The sequence below is a fragment of the Rhynchophorus ferrugineus genome, unplaced genomic scaffold (genome assembly GCF_030347505.1).
Source record: "Rhynchophorus ferrugineus isolate W39M unplaced genomic scaffold, kcgeb_rfMv2 rfM6, whole genome shotgun sequence".
NCBI lineage: Eukaryota > Metazoa > Arthropoda > Insecta > Coleoptera > Curculionidae > Rhynchophorus > Rhynchophorus ferrugineus.
Window position 1 is genome coordinate 31,419,653 of NW_027472585.1, and position 23,429 is coordinate 31,443,081.

Sequence of the window (23,429 nt, forward strand, 5' to 3'; positions counted from 1 at the left end):
AGTTAGCCCTAACCCTCAAAATATGCGTGTACAAATTTGACAGCTGTCGGATCATTATTTTGTGAATTATAGCATTTTGAGTGAAGCAAATATTTTGATAAAAAGGAATTTCGCGTGTTGATAAAATATTGCTTTTTGAAGGAAAAAAATACAGTTGAAGCAAAAACTTGGCTTGATGTCGAGTTTCCGGACACTGCCCCAGGAAAATCAATCATCAAGGATTGGTACGCTAAGTTTAGATGTGGTGAAATGAGCACCGAAAGCGGTGAAAGCAGTGGACGCCCAAGAGAGGTTGTTATCGACGAAAACATTTAAAAAAACCACAAAATGATTTTGAATGACCGTAAATTGAAACTGCATGAAACAGCAGACACTCTAAAGATATCAACTGAACGTGTACATCATATCATTCACGAATATTTGGGTACGAAAAAGCCCTTGTGCAAAGTGGGTCCCGCGCTAGCTCACTTTTGACCAAAAACAACGACGAGTTGATGATTCGGAGCAGTGTTTGAAGATGATCAAGCGTAATAAACCCGAGTTTTTGCGTCGATATGTGACAGTAGATAAAACATGGTTCCATCATTACACTTCGAAGTCCAATCGACAGCCATCCGAGTGGACTACACACGGTGAACCCGCTCAAAAGCCTGGGAGAACGCAACAGTCGGTTTGGACAACACGGTTTGGCGTTTGTATTTTGGGATGCGCATGGAATAATTTTCATTGACTACCTTGAAAAAAGAAAGTCCATCAACATCGACTATTACATAGCGTTATTGGACCGTTTGAAGGACGAAATCGACGAAAAACGGCCGCATTTGAAGAAAAGGAAAGTGGTGCTTCACCAAGACAATGCACCGTGTCACAAGTCAGTGAAAGCGATGGCAAATATTCATGAATTGAGCTTCGAATTGCTTCCTCATCCACGGTATTTTCCAGATCTGGCCCCCAGCGACTATTTCCTGTTCTCACATCTCAAAAGAATGCTCGCTGGAAAGAAATGTTCATCGAATGAAGAGGTGATCGCCGAAACTGTGGCCTATTTTGACTTTTCAATTGACCTGTTAATTTGTATGTTATGTTGAAAAATCCTATTGAGGACCTATTGTTAAAGGTTCTCTGTGTTCTCTTCTAGACTAAAACAATTTCTATGGAATCTTTTCATTTCGTTGGTATTGATAATTATCCTCGCCCACCGCCAATATACAATATAATGATTATTTTATTAATTAATATTTCCCAAATCAATATTTGCACTGGTAAAGTGGATAGTACGCGGTATGCACGAGTAGTACTAAAAATAAATACGATCTACCGTTATGCCGTCGGTTTAATCGCGAAAACTGATGGGAAAATCAATAAAACCGGGCCTGAGCAGTGCGACGTGGAAAAGCACGCATCCCGTCAGGGATGAAACATATGTTTTGTTCCGAGGCGACACAGTCAGATGGAAATATTGTTGTTAAAGGCAGTCGATCTATCGTTTCCAGCACTGTTAATTTTGTGCATTTACGTCGGCAGGCTATCGGTAGTGACTGCGTGGACTCACTCCCATAGAGGCATCGATTAATAATTGGTTTATCGGAGGTGTTTACTTTAAAAGACCTGTAGGATACTTTTATCCCCAGGTGAGTATCTCGTAGGATAGTATACATTAAGCGTTGCACGTTGATTTTGTTTACATCGGGTAATAATAAATAAACAAGTGAAGCCGGGATTTTATTTAATAAAATATTATAAACAAAATATTGTTTCCGGTTATTATTTAAATGTTGAAGAATGTTTTTATCAAATAATTTTAGATTTCAGTTTTATTAATAATAGTTAAATATGCTACTATTATGTTAAATTTATTTAATAAATGTTTAATTCAATTGTAATATTTTATATTATACTATAATTAATTACATTTTTTAATTAATAGATTGTTATTAGTTAATGCTGACTAACCTACAATTTGTTTCTACAATAATATATTATGTATTAATAATGTTCATGTATTAAGGAACACTGTTGTTGTTTCTGCACTTCACTAGTGACACTCCAACATCAAATGGTTTGATCTTTTTGAATATATGTCTTGCTGGATTGTTATCCAAGAGTTGTAATATATCGATATTAACATATCTCTCCTTATTTTTCTTTGCGGTTTTCTAGATTTTCTGAGTAAAGGTCGGTATCTGAAGGTCTTGGTGAAAGTAATCATTCCTATAGTATCTGGGTGCATCTGCGATACTATAGGAATCATTGGATTTCATAGGTCCACGTCGATTTTAGAATTTGCTTATTTAGAGCATTTGCAACTTAGAGTTGCTATATGACATTATAGATGATTTTGATTGTATATAAACCCACTATGTATTCTCAAGATCTGGATCCAGTAATTTATATACTCACTCGTCTGTTCTAATTAGTTCCTTCTACATTGTTATCTTCAACAGCAAATATAACATAACATCATATCATTAACAAATGGAGTCATTGTGATATGTTCTATTTGTGGTATATCACTAGTGTAAAGTAGGCACTAATACATTTCCCTGTTGTACACTTGCTTTAGCTCATTTTATTATAAAGTAGACTTTTTTGTTTCACTCTAAAAATTCTGGCTAAGATGTAAGAAATGAGGACTTCAGCGTATAGCTTTGGTAAAGTTTTCTGCATTTTGTGGATAATTCCCACATACTAAGCCTTGACGAATGCTTGAATTACATTTAAGAGTACATCAGCAGACTTTATATCTTCGTAGAGTTTTTCAATAACGTCAGTGATTCTATGTTTCTGATTACTTATTAAATATTTTAATTTTATTACCAGGAATTTTTCAAATATCTATCTAGCTAACTCCTAATTAATTAGATTATATGGCAAAACTTATGGAAACGTTTATCTCAAAATTTCTATTAAAAATAAAATACAAACAAAATATATCTAAAAATGACAACAAATAATCAAATATATATTGGCTTTTTTTATTTATTTAAGTACAAAATTTGTCTTAAAATGTTATTCAATTATAACGTCAGTAGGATTTTAAAAAATCATCTACTTTAAAATCACTAAATTCACTTAAACTTTATTTAGAGAAAAATATATTGAGCAAAATATATCGTTTGAAATGTGACAATTATTTCCATATTAATGAAATTTTATTTATATGCAACTTTGTTATAATATATTTTTACAATAATTAAATTTTACTGTAATTACTATAATTATTACTTATAAAGGCCTATAAATTAAATTTAAAGGATTTATAACAGATGGTATTACTGCCTATTAAATCGCTTCGGGTACATTTCTAACCAACTTTATATTGAAGCCTCGAGTGGTAGGCTTCACTTTTCGTCGAATTGTGAACAAAAAATGTTTTCAATGCCTTGAAAATGTCTGAATATATACAGAGTAAGTCACATTTACAGGAAGTTTAAATTTTTACTTCAGATTGAAGAAAAATATGCAGATAAAGGACGTTCTGAACAATCAAAAAATGTTGAAGACGAGATTTTTAAAGTATTAATCTATGAAACCATAAACCATAAATAATGAGCATTGCGTGGAAAATAGCCGTAACATGAGCAATGTTCAGTACCACAACGCTCGATCAAATATTGCAAAACCGGTGAAAACATTCAAATTTTTATGGAAGTGTTACCTCACCCTCCATATTTTCCAAACATGAGCAGCGCTTCGCTTCTTATGATAACTAAAAAATGGGTCGATTTGCGGATAACCTCAAAAGTTATACCGTTCTTTCGAGATGGAATCCGGAAATTGACTGATGGACAACAGTTTGAATAATATACATTGTACCGATTTTTCGCAACAAAGTTTCAAGTCAAATAAAACTTTAAAACTAACTTATAGGCCTATAAAAACATTGTTTTTCAAATACGTAGATATAATCTTGTCAACAGCATGCGATCGATATGTTTGTTAAAATAAACATAAAGTAAAAACTTCGACAGGAAAAGAAACTCGATCTTTTGGGACAACATTCAATTTAGCTGTAAAGTTGTTGTGAGTGTCTATTTACTTTTTTTTATACGGGTATAATAAAATATGGATAGGACGTAGGAACTTTCGTTAAGTTCTTGCTGTTTAACCAGTTTAGTTTACCATGAAAAGACTACTACTACCAGATTTTTAAATATATTCATTAAATGTTAATAAGTTAAAAAACAATACAATATATTAGTTAAATACAATATGGCTTATAATATTACAATGATTAATATAGAATTACTACTTCAAAAAAACTCTAGCACTAGAATATTTTAGGTTCCAACAACCTGTAATTCACGCTCAAACTAGCTCAAAAGATTTAGATCTCTTGGGTTAGCTTATCAGATCAACGTTGCTGAAAAGCTAGATTGGTTTGGCACTGACGTGATGAAGTACCTGTTAATTATTCTTGACAGACTTTATTATAGTCTAGTTAACGGTCTCCATTATTAAGTTGCCATAGAGATAATATTTTCTGAAGTATTATGAGGCGTTAACAGTACTTTATACTTTATTCTGAATCCATTAAATTGTGTCCAAATTGTTCTTATTGTCGCAACCCCATATTTAAATTTCACATGCCCATATAGGCTTAAGAATATTACTTTGTTGTATGTTGACAGGGTAGAATATCTTCCAAATAGCCAATATATTATTCTAAAGGTAATATCCAGTTCTTTATTCTTCTTTACATGAGCTTTATAACTCAGCTTCGCGGCTAGTATCATTCCTAAATATGTTGCTGTGTTGACATGATCCACTTGGATACTATTTATTCTGATAGGGATATGTTGATGTCCCTTATATATAAAATTAACACGCACTGATACAAATTGATACTCCAATTTGTTTAATACAATTGTTAATTGTATTTGCTGGCGTTTACCAATTTTTTTCATTTTTCATAATCCCTTTTTGATCCCCTGTAAATTGACAGTGCTTCAGTGTCAATATTGTGGAATTTACTAAGAAATAAAATCGTAGAATTAACCGGTCAAAAACACCTTGACCGAAATAATGCCACAATTGTTTAAATTACTATTATTACGAATCGATGTTTTGGTGACGTTTGTGTTATATTTAGTCACTGATAACGAACCACCATGGAAACTTGAGCTGCACATGTACTGCCACGGGAAAATGTATTTATTGATGAAAGACTAAGTTAACAGGCATAATTGCCAATATTGATCAATGCCGTTCTACACAAGGTTTATCAGATGCCAATGTATACATAAAAAATTACAGTTTAGTGCAAATTTTGGACAGGCAGCGTCATTGATTGGCATTATTTTATTCCATCAATGAAGAATCTATATAAGATGACGAGAATCGATTTATTACAACAATATGGACATGGATATGGTTACAATAAGGCGAAGCTTCTGGATGGATATTAGACAGAACGATTTGAAAAAATTGTTATCCCTAACGGAAGACTTTTTCTTGTGATGTTCTCTTTATACATACTTGAACGAACAGCATAGACGAATTTTTCAAACAAGAGAATTTCGTCAATGACTCATACCCAACTTCTTTGATTCCATTTCAACGTTATTGGAAAATCCTATATATTAATAATAAAAGTCGAACAAAGAACTTAGATATTTTATAGTGATGTAAAAATAGTTTCCCTATAAAAATGCTAGAATCTAGCGGCCAAAAACAAACATATTTGGCATAATAAAGCCCTTTGGAAGAACTCTATACTTTACATTAAAAAAATAAAACGGAAATATAAAAGAATGTAAAAGAATTGCTGTATAGCTTTATTAAAACAAAAACAAATAAGGATAAAAAAGGATTTAAAAATAAAATAATTTGAGATACGCTATCAAATATAAAGTTATAATTGATTTGTTTGTCCTTTGATTGTATTCATATATATAGAAGGAACATATATAGCAGGAATATCATAGAAATATCAGATTTGAAAACAGCAGAGTTTCTCTAAAACTAAATTACACTTTTTAAAAATAATATTCGAATGTTGAAGATGCTGTATTAGGCATAACATATATTAATATGTGTTCATATATTTACATTAAGAATAAACAATCTAGTCATAACTTATATTGATGTAATTGCTCCCTTCTACTTCGTATCATAATTATAAATCGTAATATTGAATTATATTCATAACTCTTTGTAGTTGGCATATATATGATATAAGTTTACCTCCATCTTCATTATAAATGTAGTAAAAATATATTTTCATATTTTTACATCAATATTAAGAATTATACTAAATACAATAGTAGAAAACGAATACATAATATGAATTAATTATGAAACTGATGTATGTATAGTCTATTCAAAGTTTATTTGTATATGCGTCATCAAAATGTTTTAGTTCAGTTTGGCTTTGACATACAACAAAATTCTAATTTAAATAAAATAATTGAACAAAAAAGTTAATAAGAAAAAATATAATTTATTTTAACATTATAGTACATCTAAAACTACAGTTAATTAATTATACAGCCACAATGGTTTATAGGTTAGAGTTATAGCCTCTTATCATTAGTGCTTTCAATAATTTTGCTTAAGTCTGACAACCGGATGGCGCTGACGGCTCATTCGTTTTCGAACTAAGCAAACAGCATCCTGTCTCTTTTTAACTAGAATAAAATGAGAATGAAAATATTGTCTGATTCTGAAACGAATTTACAAATTACGGCAGGCAACATATTAAACATCTTGATGACGCATATACAATTAAACTTTGAATAGACTATATGTGAATCACGCAACTGTTAACAGGCTTTACTACCAAAACTGTGTATTCGAAGACGTGGTAGGGTATTTATGTTAAAACTGAATGGTGGTCAGACATAGGCAGTTTGGTTTATGTTCAATGTGGATTTGTATCGCCGTTCCACCAGCCACCTCTTATTTATTTAAATAATGTAGTACTCTAAAGTAAATTAACAGTTTTATTGTTTTAAACCCTTTCACATGTCGGATGTATTGAATGTGACCAAAGAGAATTTATAATTGTTGAATTAATAATAAATTGGATTGGATTGCTGGAAAAAATAGCAACTGCAAAAATAGCAAAATATTTTGGAGATGCTACTTCCTATGTTATGGTCGGTACAGGCCTGAACATTCGGTTCGAGGTAATTCGACGCAATTTTCCGTGCGCAACATATTCGACTACCTATTGCCTTGTCTTCATCAATATGCTGAATCCGGTCGAACCAAATATTCATATCTGTACACACCATAATATGATGTACATACCATATATACCATATATAGCAGATGTAAGTTGCTATAGATGTTTACAAATGATAATTATCCTTAAGAAATTTTCATTATAACCAGAGTATCGAAATAATAAAATTTTACTAGCCTTTTGTTTGTTTTTAGTCGAATGCTTCTAAAACGTCTTCATATATATTTATTTTAATCTTAATTTTCCTTTGCCTCATATATCATACGTTCATTAATAAGTGTGGGGTTGTATGAGAGAAGGTGTTGTGTTAGATTGGTCGTTTAATTATTTGATTTATGATTTTTTACTTACTATGACATAATGAGGATTAATTTATTACAGTTTCTGTGTTTTAATAAGCTTTGTACACTAGTATCTCTAACAATGCCAATAACAACTGATAATTACAATGTTATCGCTATATTTGTATTTACTATTATGATACCTCGAAGTGAATTTCAGCTAACAAGATGTTAGCATTAGTTTCCTTTTTAGAAAACCAATTTCGTGAATTACCTCGAACCTCTAAATAACCAAGTCAGATTATTATTGTACCTTTTCTACCAGCTGAATATGAACATTTGTGAGAAAATACAAGGTTTGCAGGAAATCCATTTGCAAAAATCGGTTAATTAATGTACGAATTAGCTGCAACATCCATCCTACACATAAAATCAGACACGAAGTAGGATTTTCTTTTAACGAAGTGGTAATAGCAACCGTTTTAACACTTCCGAGATGGAATACATAAATTACAGGATCAACAAGTATATCCCAGTTCAAGCGGATACTGTTGAACGGTAAAATATAGTTGTAATATATTTCAAACCATTAAATTTTCTTTTTCTTATCAAACCTTAAATCTTAATAAACAACCTGGTATATACGCTTTTTCTTCTTCCGCCTTTATATATACTTTTATACCATGTCCATGCTAGAAGAGTTTGTTAATATCCATGATTAAATTAAATATAATGTGGTCTGTTATGTTTCCACATTTTCCGGTCGTTTGTTCTGTTTCCCTTTCCAAATATATGGCTTCTTTTTTCATTTGAGTTTAGTTTTATATACGTCCGTTATGTTATTCTCCAGTAACAATGTGGCCCTGCTAAAATAATACGGAATATATCATAAATAAGATCTTTTTGGCAAGAAAATATAGTAGTTCGGATAATTATGTTTATTACTTGGACGACTCCTTAGCTTTAGTAGTCTTAAATCAGATGTTATTTGAGGGTCTTCATAAATTTTTGTTATTTAACTTGGCGTTGTACGATACTTATATAAGACGAAATAATTAACTTTCATATTAAAGTAATTAATTGTTTTCCGTATTAATTTATTTTTAGCCTAAAATGTAATTACATAGAGTGTCAATCCATCTTGTTGGATGGTATAAAAATTAAAATGGGCGTAATTAATGCTTCAGCAAATATATTAGCTCATTGATTTAACTGTTTTTATTTTTAAATTTATATATCTGGCAATATGGTAGTTACACAATATAGTAATTCTGAGCATGATAAAGTAGAAGCTTAATAAGAGTTTATGCTTTTGATCTTGATATTTTACGTGAATCTTCATTATTTATTCCAGATTTTACTTTTTTGGGAATAATTGAAGAAATAACTTTTGAGATTATTTATCTGTTTGGTTAAGTTCATATCTTCTTGGGGACTGCCTGTTGGACATGTAAAGTGTATCTACCAACTACCTCATATTACCTAAATTATTCCAGTGTAGACCTTCTTCAGGAAAAGAAAACTTCTAACAGGTTTCAAAATAAACACTCTATTTTTTTAAATATTAATTTAAATAAAATTCATATCTAAGATTTCCACAGAAAAGATGGTGCGATTTATTTTATAAATAAATCACATCATCGATGACAATAATTTGACTTAAATTTGGGACGGGAAGTTCTTCTAGGTATATCTACCAGACTTCTATTATAACAAGATCTAATATTCTACTCTATTCACACTCATCATACTTTACCAGTGTTGACTGAAAAACTCTCATAACATATGGTTAGAAATTAACGATAATATAGGAAGGTAGGAAGTTTCTTGATTTAATTGTTTATTTTAATTGCCCAGGTTATTAGATTTTATTGAATTTTAGACAGAAGTGTTTCAAACTTCATTTGCTAACATGTCTAATTTTGTTGCAGATGGTAATCAAGACTGCAACATATTCTGGAATGAATCTGAAAGGTGAGGTAAGGGAAAGCATATCATTGGATGAAGATGACATAAGCGATGTGGAGGATGAGGTGTTTATCAGAGATGGAAAAAATGGATTTAAGGTAAGCGTATCTTATCTGAAATGTTTCACTTACCTATTAATGTAACTGAAATATTTCCTTTTTATTTTGACATTAAAAAAAAACATATGATATCCAAACTGATGAAATTATTGTGCCCAATCAACCAGCTTTTTTTATAAATAAAGTTTCCACGATCACATTTGCAGTTTCTAGAAATGACCAAAATGTGTGGACTAATAATGTTGGTATCCGTCAGTAGTATAATTGGTTCTCAACAAATGAGTATCCTTAATCGAAACGATATAACTATGGTATTGAAAGTTCAACATGAAATAAATTAATTTTATCATATTGTGAAATAAAAATGAAATGGCACTTGATGTAAACAGATGAACTTCGGGGTTATTTTAGATTTATTAGATATATGCAACCCTAATGTAATCTGCGCGTAAAATATGGAAATATATTCTTCTAAGCCTAAAATATGTTAATATTAAAATATAATCAAAATAAGTATAGTCTAGCCAACAACTTCATTTAATATCGAAATAAGATTTCGCTATTTGATGAAAGATGGCTCCATTTGGTAATAAATTATTCAAAGTACTTTATTTTTTTTAGTTATAAGAGCTTTTCGTTCTTCACGACAACAAGGCTTTTATTGCATTGATAATGTTAAATTTTGTTCCCATAAAAGTATATTTTCGATGAGTTAAACTGAAACAGGTGCAAAACTTAATCGGATTCTTGAGGAAATTTGTATGTAACAAGCTATAATATCTGAAACTACTAATATAAATGCGGTTCGAAGTTTCAATGATGTTGGTTTCGAAACGAAAAACAGAACGTTCGAGTTGACCACAAAAATGTGAATATGAAAAATAAGAGTTGGTACTAGTTGGAGATTTATGCTAAATATAAGAAGAACTTGCAGAATCTCATAAAATTAAAGCAGTTGATTGCTTGAGCTCCTAACCGAACGAAATCCTTAGGCATATACCTCCGACAACAAATTTTAAAATAAAGCATTGCAAGCATTTTAAACTGCCCCAGTACATACTTAGCAGATGGCTATCAGAAAGAAAACTCTTTCGTAATAACCACTCGGACTTTTCTCAAAACAATCAATCTTATATAAATAAGATCCATATCTAAAGTCTCTACAAAGAGTTGGTATGCTCTATTTTATTAAAATATTATATATTTTAGTTTGTATAATTATTATAATTTTCCTGTTTTCAATGACAAATTTACTTGGAACTTGGGATGCAAAGTTCTTCTGCATGAGATATATCTATCATAGTTGGTTTCATCTGATCTACCTTAGTAAATAAACAGGTGGTCGTGATATTCTGTATTCTGTATGTTATCTAAGAGATTGATATTATAAATCCATCATACTGAAGCTCATTTCCTGAAAATCTATAAAAATTAAATTAAACACCTACTAGTTGTATCATCCTAGTCATACTTTACCGGTATTAACTGAAAAATAGAATTTCTCCGAAGAATATCTATGAATAAAAATAATAGGCTAAGCCCGGCCACGCTTCTCAATAACTAAATGTGTTCTATCGAACATATATTTTTATAGAAAATAATTGTTCAATAAATACTAGCAGCCTAAAAAAATTCCTTCATATTGTATAAAATGCCTTAAAGTAAAAAAGTTATGTAAAAATTTAAAATCAATCCATCAATTATCTTTCCAATTTTTGAAGACAAACTGAGTTTTTATACAACAATATTATGTCATCATGTTACTAATCTAGTTAGAATGAAGTATTCAGTACGCACTAATAGTGTTCTTTTTACATAAGATAGCGTTAAAATATTGTTGACATATGTATTGAATGAAACAGAGTATATTATTTGTTACGACATATACTAAAATCTCTTGACAAACTTGATTCAAATCATCTTGTGCTGAGGTTGGATAATTGGATTTCGAGCTCGAACATGGCATTTGAGATAATCCCATACCGCTTCCTTAATAGGTAGGATTTAAATCGGACTCCAGAGACCAGTAAAAAGTTGTAATCCCGATATCCCGTAAGTACTGAAACACTATCTCAGTAATATGTGCAAGTCGTAATGCAGCGATATATCGGATAACAGATAATTATCGATATATCGATGCCCAAAAAAAAAACGATATTTATAAGTATCGAAAATCGTTGAAGATATTTTTTTAATCTGTTACATTATTACAAGTCATTGCTCACTAAACTATAATTTATCTTAACAATAACTTAAATCTAGGTATATACCTATATATATATATATATATATATATATATATATATATATATATATATATATATATATATATATATATATTACATCAGATGCTAAGACAGGGCCGATATATGCTTTTAAATATATATCTACATATATATATATATATATACATATACATATATATATATATATATATATATATATATATATATATATATATATATATATATATATATATATTTAAAAGCATATATCGGCCCTGTCTTAGCATCTGATGTAATAATGTTTGTTTTTAACATTGCTGTTTTTCAATTAAATGCACCTCACTACACTACACTACACAAGATCAAATGGTTTAGTTATCTGTGTCCTGTTCTGATATTTTAGAGTTATATTACTTCGATATTGATATGAGAATGGAGCCTCTCCTCCTGCCGTCATGTTTCCTTGCAATTATCTTAATTTCTTGAGTGGCAGTCGATATCTGAAGGTCTCGGCCTAAGTTATCACTCTGGCAGTATCTCGGTGCACTTACAATACTTTTCAGGAATTTGTTCTAGAAAACTAATAATCCCCATAACTGAATTACGTATGCCCATATAGGTTTCAATACTTGCTTGTATAATAACAAATTATTATGTACTGATAATTGTCTTTTCTTCCAATTAACCAATACATTTTCCTATGTTTTAACTCCACTTCTTTCCTTTTCATTTTAACATGTTCCTTCCAGCGAAGTTTTGCATTAATGCACATTGTACAGCAGTACAATTAATTTACAATTAATTAACAAGTAATTTTTATTTTCTTGGACTACATCCAATTATTTATATTATCACTTGCCTGTAGTAATTTTCTGTGGCCTCTTCGCTATTGTCTGCGACAGTAAGAATAGTAGTGGCATCAGCAAATGTAGTCATCGTAATATTTTTCATTTGTGGTATATAACATGTGTACAGAAGATAAAGAATTGGTCTCAATATCCTCCCTTGTGATACACCTGCTTTAGCTTCTCTATTGGAGCTCTCTATTGTAGAGCAGGCTTTAATAGTTTAACAGATTTTAATAGTTCACTGTGTTGTTTCGGTGACAATTTCTGTAGTTTATGAACAAGGCCGTCATGTCTCTCTTTATCGAAGGCTTGTGATACATATAAGAGTATAGCTGAACATACCTTTTACCTTCATAGGCCTTTTCAATTGCATTTGTTTGATCAGGTGCATAAGAATGTTGAATTGTTTGTTGTTTGTTGAATTTTTGTAAATAAACCCAAACTGGTGTGTCGCTGTTAGGTTTCTCTCTCTCTATAATTTGAAGGGAAATTGTACACTTGAAGTAGAAAAGCATTTTAGCCACCTTGAATATAATATGTTGTTGGCAGTTTCGATATTGCTAGACCTTCGTTTAAAAAATTTGCATTTTAAAAACTTGGCGCATATGCACAAGTAAATTTATTTCAGCATATAAATGTGCATCTGCATCAATTTGATCTATATTTTCAAAGGGCGAAGATAAAGGTGAACATTTTAAAATTCCACATATTTCTTGCGACGATGAGCTTACTTTATATCTTGCTGCCCGTGTAAGCATTTTAAAGGTCAACGTAAACGTGGTAAGAAAAGGTGTATATCCCAATTTATTTAAGTGAGTGGTGAGTCACTTACCAATAAGCAGGAACCACTCCAACCACACTCAAAATAGAAATCGGCTACATGGAAATACGCAATCAAAGTTATTGTTTTTAAGTCTCTTGGCTCGTACAAAATACTGCACTTAAAATAATTTAACAACATTTTGATACAATAGTAAGAAACGTATTAATATATAACGTAAACGTATTAAAGTATTGTGAATGTACTGCTCTGATTGTATTATATACCTCAGCAAGCACCTTACAACCTTCGCAATCCATATATCCCCATGCTATAAGGGACCCTCAACCAAAATTCAGGATTTTCATGAGATTAAACATAGCCTATCGTTCCCCTGACGTTTTGTAACTTCCATTAAGCTTGCATAATTGTAATCATGTCCCATAAGAAATGAAGTTCGCTAGATTCACTTTCACTTTCAAACCTCAAAATAACATACTCATTTTCCAAATTTACGCAGCTATTTAATCAAAATTCCATAATATACAATTTATTAAAACATACGACTATATAAAATTGTTTAATTACCATAATGGTTGGACTAAAAATAACTATAACCATCGACCATATTTGCTAGCTTTAAATACATCATTTCTCAACATGTTTGATTCTAATTATTTGAGCTTTTAAGGTGTACGTGTCCACAGATATAATCATTTAAAATGTTTCTATTGATTATATCCAAAAATAGATCCGTATGGCCTGTTTACAAACTATAATGTGAACGGCCAATAAACGTTTATCATTCTTGTACAGTAATGATTCTCCTCAAACTTTGAATTAATTAGTATTTAACAATAATGCTTTAATATTATGTGGTAATAATGTATATGTGTATATGGTAATAATTAATATTATGTGGTAACATGTCAATGTTAGTTACAGTTAACTATATATTTTATATGAATAAATACTATTTTTTCAGTAAGATTTATTGGCGAAAATTGTAAACTCTATCAATATAAAATCGTTTTGATTTCAACGATTTAAAAGTAGTAATTAAAATCACACAGTCAGTAAACCATCTGGACGACCAAAAAAAAATTCAGAGATAATAAATTGTACGACTTATTGGATGAAAACAGTTTAGAAATTGATTAATTTAAGACACATCTTCGTGTCATTAGTAAGGTTAAGTGTATTCTAAGCAGTTAAATGACACTGTTACTGTAGATGACTATCAAAGACATCGACAACATAACAGGTCAATTGAAAACACCCCGCCTTCCATAAACCTTCAACATAATTCCCTTCAAGGGTGATACACTCATTATAGCGACCCTCCAACTTTTCGATCCCATTTTTGTAGTACGATTTGTCTTTTGCTTCAAAATAGGCCTCAGTAGGCACAGGCACTGACTTGTGACGCAGTGCATTGTCTCGGTGAAGCAGCATTTTCTTTTTCTTCAAATGCGGTCGTTTTTCGGCGATTTCGTCCTTCAAACAGTCCAGTAATGCTATGTAATAGTCGCTCTTGATGGTCTTTCCTTTTTCAAGGTAGTAAATGAAAATAATTCCATGCGCATCCCAAAATACAGCCGCCATAACATTGCCAGCCGATCGTTGCGTTTTCCCACGTTTTGTAGCGGGTTCATCGTGTGCAATCCACTCGGATGACTCTCGATTGGACTGCGGAGTGAAATGATGGAGCCATGTTGCATCCATTGTCACATATCGACGCAAAAACTCGGGTTTATTATGCTTAATCATCTTCAAACACTGCTTCGAATCATCAACTCGTCGTTGTTTTTGATCAAAAGTGAGCTTGCGCGGCACCCACTTTACACAGAGCTTCCTCATACCCAAATATTTGTGAATGGTATGATATGATTTACATCTATGATCTATGATTTAGAGTGTCTGCTATTTCATTGAATTTCAATTTACGGTCATTCAAAATCATTTTATGAATTTTTTAATGTTTTCGTTGGTAACAACCTCTTTTGGGCGTCCACTGCGTTCATCGTCTTCGGTGCTCATTTCACCACATCTAAACTTAGCATACCAATCCTTGATGGTTGATTTTCCTGGGGCAGTGTCCGGAAACTCGGTATCAAGCAAAGTTTTTGCTTCAACTGTGATTGTTTCCCTTAAAAAAACAATATTTTATCAACACGTGAAATTCCTTTTTATCCATTTCTTTCCCAATAACAAAAGTTGCTTCACTGAAATTGCTATAATTCACAAACTAATGATCCGACAGCTGCCAAATTTATACACGCATCTTTTGAGAGTTAGGGCTAACTAAAAAACCTATGGATTTAATTCTAGTAGCGCCATCTATGGGTCAGGCCGGGGACTTTTCAATTGATCTGTTATTGTTGCAAAAAAAGACCGGAAATAGCGAGTAATAGTTTTGTTGAACTTCCGCTGCACTGCTGCTGCCTTCTCACCAGACATAGCAGCTTCTGATTACCATTTGTTCAGATCGGTTCAACATGGCACAGTTTCGAAATGCTGAAGAGATGCAAACATGTAAAATTTAATTGAAAAATAATTTGATTAACATGCATTGTATCTATTTTTCTAAACAATTGCCTTTTTAAAGTGAATGGACGATCAAAATACTTTAAATTTTAGGTAAAAGTCCCTTTTTAATTCAAATCTCCTTTCCATTGGTTCTATTTCATTAATAGTTGGCTTTATTAATTATATCCGAGTCTAAGTAGACTATTATCTACAAGAAATAGAGGTGATGTCCTCATAATGTACTCTGCTTTAACTACGATTACCACATTCATTATGAAGAAAGTAGAATAATACAGTTACACTATTCCAAAACTAACACAAAATTAACATGAATAAATTTGTGAAACTCAAAATTTTATAATTTTGTTTGTGCATATAACTAACTATATGAACTATATATGAAGTGCTACCGCTAAAACAGTCTACATATTCGAAGAAACACAGTTCCGTATTATTATTAAATATTTAATTTTAAATATAATTGGTAATATATAATAATTTTTAAAATATAAGATAATAATTACATCTTTTGTTTCTAGCTTGCTGAAGAGCTCAACGTTAAGAGGCCCCTTATGGCGCCTAGGCGTAAACTTGGAAAGCATGACGCGGGATCCCGATTGAAGGCAAAGCCCAGTTGTCGGGCTTGGTGTAAGCCCTGTTGTTACGTCCTGGCCTCTTTAAGCGTATTAATTGGTAAACGTTCGGTTTGCAGCAGGAAATGTAATTTAGCGACATTTTGAATTTATATTCCAGGTTTGATAGTTCTTGTTGTGGTATTAGTTTCTATTTACCCGCTTCCGTTAGATAAGTTCCGAGAGTGGATATTGTCTAAGCCGAAAGCGGCGAATCTAAATAGATCACTGCCTTGTACTAGCTTGAAGATTACCGAAATATGGTCTACGAATTTTCCTATACTGACAACTGATTCGCCTGTTCGAGTACTAGATATAGATGGCGACAATGTAGACGATATTATATTTGGATTTGGAACAGGTAGTATACTAATTTTTCATATTTTCTAATATTCAGAAATATATTTTCAAATAATTATCATACCATTGCTAATTATTAAAAACTAGAAATAAGCTATATGAGTGTGGTACTCATAGTCCTTTCTCATAGTTTTTTATATCTAGTTATACCAAAAGGTTTCAATAAAAGTTATAATTTGATCCCTGATTAATTTCTGGATACTAACTCGTCACAGTATTGTAAACTTTGATTATTATACAGCATGATGTTTTCTATTACATTAGATAGAATGCTATAAGATTAGTGTTAGTTTCATAGCATACTTTCGTATGTCTTAATATAAAACAATTGCCTTCTTTTATAGATTTCTTCTTATCTACATAACATTGGTGATAAATATATAGAAAACAGCAAAATTAGTTTTTTTAATTCAACTTAATTCCCTTCAAGGGTAATACACTGATTATAGCGACCATCCAACTTTTCGGTACCAATTTTGTAGTACGATTTGTCCTTTGCTTCAAAATAGGCTTGAGTTTCAGAGGCAATCATCTCTTCGTTTGACGAAAACTTCTTCCCTGCGAGCATTCTTTTGAGATCTGAGAACAGGAAATAGTCGCTGAGGGCCAGATCTGCAGAATACGGTGGATGAGGAAGCAATTCGAATCCTTATTCATGGATTTTTGACACGGTGCATTGTCTTGGTGAATCAGAACTTTCTTTTTCTTCAAATGCGGCCGTTTTTTCATGATTTTGTCCAAACGGTCCAATAACGCTATGTTATAGTCGCTGTTGATGGTCCTTCAAGGTAGTCAATGAATATTGAAACATGCGCATCCCAAAATACAGACGCCATAACCTTGCCAGCCGACTGTTGCTTTTTCCCACGATTTGGAGCGGGTTCATCGTGTGCAGTCCACTCGGATGACTGTCGATTGGACTTCGGAGTGAAATGATGGAGCCATGTTTCATCCATTGTCACATATCGACGCAAAAAACTCGGGTTAATTATGTTCCGAATCATCAACTCGTCATTGTTTTTGGGTCAAAAGTGAGCTCCCACGGCATCCACTTTGCACAGAGCTTTTTCATATTAAAATATTCGTGAACGATATGATATATACGTTCAGTTAATATCTTTAGAGTATCTGCTATTTCATCCAAGTTCAATTTACGGCCATTCAAAATCATTTTGTGGATTTTTTTATGTTTTCGTCGAACAACCTCTTTTGGGCATCTACTGCGTTCACCGCCTTCGGTGCTCATTTCACCACGTCTAAACTTGGTATACCAATCCTTGATGGTTGATTTTCCTGCGGCAGTATCCGTAAACTCGGCATCAAGCCAAGTTTTTGCTTCAACTGTATTTTTCCCTTCAAAAAGAAATATTTTATCAACACGCGAAAATCCTTTTTATCCATTTTTTTTACAATAATGAAAGTTGCTTCACTCAAAATGCTATAATTCACATACTAATGATCCGACAGCTGCCAATATTATACACGCATCTTTTGAGGTTTAGGGCTAATAAAAAACAAACGGATTTAATTCCAGTAGTGCCATCTATGTATCAGGCCGGGGCCTTTTAAATTTACCTGTTGTACGTAAAAAGACAAGTGCAATGACAATATGCCTTCTAACCAAACCGAAACCTTCCAAGCATGCCACTGATCAAAGGTTTTCATAATATATATAAATAGCAATATAAACAATAAATTTAATGGAAAAAGACTTTTACCAACTAAATAGAGCTGATTATTTGATAGGAAGAAAATGTGAATCATATGTATAGCAATTATGACAAAATTCATCATGAGAAAATTAACATACTATTTTAATTACAAATCAATAATTAAAATACATATTTCATGAAAGATAAACGTAATGGAGTATATTAATTTGACAAAATACGAAAGCTACTCTTAACCACCGAATATATTAAAATTAATTTTTGGTTAATATTCGTATAATTTCAGGTGACAACTACAATATACTTCCCCCGGATATATTCTGTCCCATATTTCTCGGAGTTTCACCTCCCTGTCAGGGTGGAATAATCGCATTGAATGGGATGAGCGGCAATATCATTTGGAGGCATTGGGTAAACGATACGGTTTTCAGTTTACATTGTACCGCTGACGTTAACTCCGATGGTTTGAATGACTGTTTGGCGACTGGTGTGGATGGCGTAAGTTAATCTTATTTGTTTTGTCGACGATAATAAAATTAGTATGTAAATAAATGTTTATAAGACCTTAATTAATAATAAATTTAACTGAATAAAATGTTAATAACTAACAATTAACATTAATGTAATCATTTCATGCCTTTTTTATAATTATTTAATGAAATGAATTTAATTATTTCAATATAAAATTATGTTAATATAGAGCTTCCAATAAAACAACCAATGCGCGTCATCGAAATCCCTCGAAACAAAACAAAAATTATGCTATCAAATACGATTTATTCTAATATTATAGTAAATCTAATGCAAATATTATCGAAGGATTTAAACTGCCACTATTGGTATGCCCTGGAAGCCAAATCTACCTAATTAACAATTATATATCCAAGTGATGTATTTTACTTATAGCTTAGTTAAAATAACAGTGAACTCACGTCATTACAATGTCGAAGGTATTGCCTACCGCAGATTGTAAGTTCATATTAAAATCAGACAGTATTTTCGTTTTATTCTAGTTAATAAAGAGATACAAAGCTGTCTGATACGTCCGAACATGTATCCAAATCAGTTTATAAAATTCGTCCGATTATCAAATGTCTGCAAAATTTTTTGAAGAATTCATCAGTCAATACATCAATATAGTGTTAATAATTATATTTTGTAAACTGAAAAACGTTGCTTTGGCGCTTTGCTTGTTTTAATAAATTTCAGATCGCTGCTTAATATTTGTAAATATTCTGATTGAACATGCTGAGACTAATCAGGCCTTCAAGACATACCGGTAGATGCCAAAAAGGTGCCATAAAGTCTACCTTATATGGAATAGTATGGAATATGGAATATATATTAGTATGGAAAAGAGTCCATTGTAAATACAATAATACAACTCTAACCTATAAACTATTATATAATGGGCTGTATAATTAACTGTAACTTAATTCCTTCGACAATATATGCATTAGATATACTATAATATTATTAGAAATTATATTTGATAACATTACTTTTGTTCCATTATTTTATATAGATTAGAATTTTGTTATATGCCAAAGGCAAAATTAATTAAAACTAAAAGTGTATGCGGCAACATTGTGAGATCATTATTACAGAACATATTGATAGTATATCCCAAAAAACAACCAATGCATGTTATCAAATTTTATAACGTCAACACGTCGCAATGTTGCCATCACCTTTGACTTCCGGCTTACAACATTTGCCAGCTGATAATATAACTTCTAATTATTATTACCAATGTTTTGAAGAATTTTGGAGATATTTGACAACATTGTCTATCAGTACCAACACAAATCAAATTTTATAAGCAGATTCGGTTACATGTTTCGATGCATCAAGTAGCATTCTCTTTTTAACTAGGATACTTAAATAAAAAATGAGAAGGAGAAATCAGCTCTGAGTTTAAAACGAATTTTACGTTTTTTCTAAACTAAATTTGGCAGTACATTCGACATCATCTATGACGTGCATTGGTTGATTTATTGGAAGGCCTATATATATTAATCACACAGTTACAAAACAATCACTCAGTCATCAAAATAATAAAATTGTATGCATATTAATATTATTATGCATGTAATTGTAATTTTAACAGTAAATGAATATAACTTAGATTTTATTCACGTATAACTTATTAGTGGAAAAGTTTTTGGTTTAATGAATATTTTGATCTTGGTCAATGATGAGTGATCTTTGAGGCGCATCTTATTTTAACATTGACAATGGTAGTGTGCGTTTAAAATTAATTGATATTATTATGCCAAGGTTCCACTGTCAAAAGGTAATTTAATTTTTATGTTTATGGGACATTGTTTTCGGACAAAATTAATTTTAATTTTAAAGATTGTGTATCTATTAGAGGACTTTAGTTCTAATAGAATGGTGCAAAGTGACATGCTAGATGCGAAACAATTGATCATCACTTAACATTAGATTCAATAACCCTGTTATTAGTCTGTAAAATCGAATATGAGATTAAAATTTATATAACAAATAAAAAATTAGTGGTTTTCACAAGGTTAGCAATGATATTATACATCTCAATATTTATCACTGAAGTGGTTTGTGATGACCTAATATTGTACCTGACACCGAGATAATTTACATATATTAAATGTTAGGGTTTGCAATTATGGCCATCTCTCTAGCGTTTTTTAAATAATTTACGCATAACTAATGAAATACAATTTTCTTGGATCTTTTTCAAAAGTTTATACTTCCGTGGAAAGAAAGAAAGTTACGTCAATATTATTTTCCTCCAATTTATTAAATAGTTATTTGTTTTCGAAATATTTCATAAATAATATTCAATGTGCGATCGAAAATATTCAACTTTAAAGATGAACCGCTTTCATCAAGTTCAATAAACTTATCATCGCTCCAGTACCTATATTTAAACATACAATATACAACTTCCTTTTCCTAGTGGTTTGAAACTATTGAATTAATACCAATATTGCTCTTCTTAAGTTATTGTAACTCAGTATTTAATAAATTCAATAATGCCTTGATGTATTGATAATTTTTTGAGATACCTAATCATTAAATGTACAATAGAAGTAAATTCATCTTTTTATTAGTCATTAAACCTTATCATGTTTTCAGTGCTGGTTTATTCTATAAGCCAATTAACTTATCTTGTGGAGCACCAGAAGTAGCATAAATTTTTAAGAACTATACTACTTGTGGATAGATGTGGATTGCTTAGGGCATCAAGTAATCTTAGTAGTCAACTAGTCTAATTAGATTCGTATTTAAATATAATAATTACAATTATATTTGTTAAATAAAATTATAGTAATGTATTACAATGACTATCACAAAAATGACTTTATTATCTAAAATACCTTCTTTCATCGCCGTTGTATTTCTTCTTTCTATATATATTTTTCAAGAAAAAATTCACGAGTTAATTTGATTATTTCACTGAGACCTTAATTGATTATAAGAATATTGTGTTTACATTAGCGAAATCTTTTCATTATTGCGTGTTTATCAGTTGTCTCTTGCACTTGTTTTTAAATACTACAATATTAATTTTTTGTTTTATTGTTAGTTATTTTAAAGAAATAAAAAATTAAGTTTATATTAGTTCCATAGGTTCATTATCAAAAAGAAGTGAAGGAAATGGTAGCTGAAAAACGTAAATTACGAAAAACATGGCAACAAACCAGAACACCTGAAAATAAAAATACATTAAACAATTTAACCCAAAGACTGAAAAGAGAAAACTGGAAATCAAAAACAAAACCATAAATGATTATCTCAAAAATTTAACGGAAAGAAAAAGAAAGAAACTGATTACTCACTCTGGAAAGCCACAAAATATCTAAAGCGCTCATGTCTACACAGTCCACCTATAAGAGACCTATTGGGCACGTGACAATCGCGAAAAAGCAGAAGCATTTGCTGAATATCTAGAAAAAACTTTCAAACCAACCGAAGCTAATATTGAACATAATTTACTGGACATAGAAGCTGAAAATTCGGTGATTGAATTAGTCACATCGAAAGAGTTAAGCAAAGTTATTAAACCTGACATTAACTCCAGGAAATCACCAGGCTACGATTTAATAACAGGAGACTTACTGCAAAAACTACCAAGAAAGGGAATTATAAAACTCACCAACTTGATCAATTTAGATCACCATTTAGATTAAAACATGTCCCAGACATTTGGAAGATGGCGGAAATTATAATGATCCCAAAACCTGGGAAGTCACCAAACGAAATAAAATCCTATAGACCTATATCACTGCTGCCAGTAATATCTAAGGTCTTTGAAAAACTCCTGTTGAAAAGAATAAAACCGATCATAGAGAGAAAAAACCTAATACCAACACACCAGTTTGGGTTTATTAACAAACACTCAACAATTGACCAGGTCCACAGAATAACAGATATTATTAAAAAAGCCTACGAAAGTAAAAAAGTATGCTCAGCTATATTCTTAGATGTAGCATAAGCCTTCGATAAGGTTTGACATGAAGGCCTTGTTCATAAACTACAGAAAATCCTACCAAAAGAACACACCGAACTATTAAAATCATACATTACAACCAGAATGTTTAGAGTCAAGCAAGAAGAAGCTTACTCTACAATAAAAGAAGCTAAAGCAGGTGTACCACAAGGAAGTGTACTGGGACCAATGCTTTATCTACCTTACACTTGTGATATACCACAAATGGAAAATATCACGATGACTACATTTGCTGATGATATTGCGATTATAGCTGTCGGAGACAATAGTGAAGAAACCTCACGAAAATTACAACAGGCAAGTAACAATATAAATAATTGGACACAAGCTTGGAAAATAAGAATTAATGAAAGTAAATCTGTACATGTGCAGTTCACCTATAAACAGACTGTACAAGCATCAATAACATTAAA

At 31.3% G+C, this 23,429-nt stretch overlaps 1 protein-coding gene across 1 annotated transcript in view; it reads left to right on the plus strand.

Annotated features, from left to right (window-relative positions):
* Window positions 1–1,442: 1,442 nt before the first annotated feature.
* LOC143198239 (uncharacterized) overlaps window positions 1,443–23,429 on the plus strand; it is a 40,235-nt gene continuing 18,248 nt past the window's right edge. Inside the window, exons 1-5 of the mRNA XM_076407367.1 lie at window positions 1,443–1,631; window positions 9,402–9,536; window positions 16,399–16,552; window positions 16,613–16,852; window positions 18,808–19,019. Of these exons, the coding sequence (XP_076263482.1) occupies window positions 9,402–9,536; window positions 16,399–16,552; window positions 16,613–16,852; window positions 18,808–19,019 (741 nt within the window). The 5' untranslated portion in view covers window positions 1,443–1,631. The remainder of the gene's footprint in view (window positions 1,632–9,401; window positions 9,537–16,398; window positions 16,553–16,612; window positions 16,853–18,807; window positions 19,020–23,429) is intronic.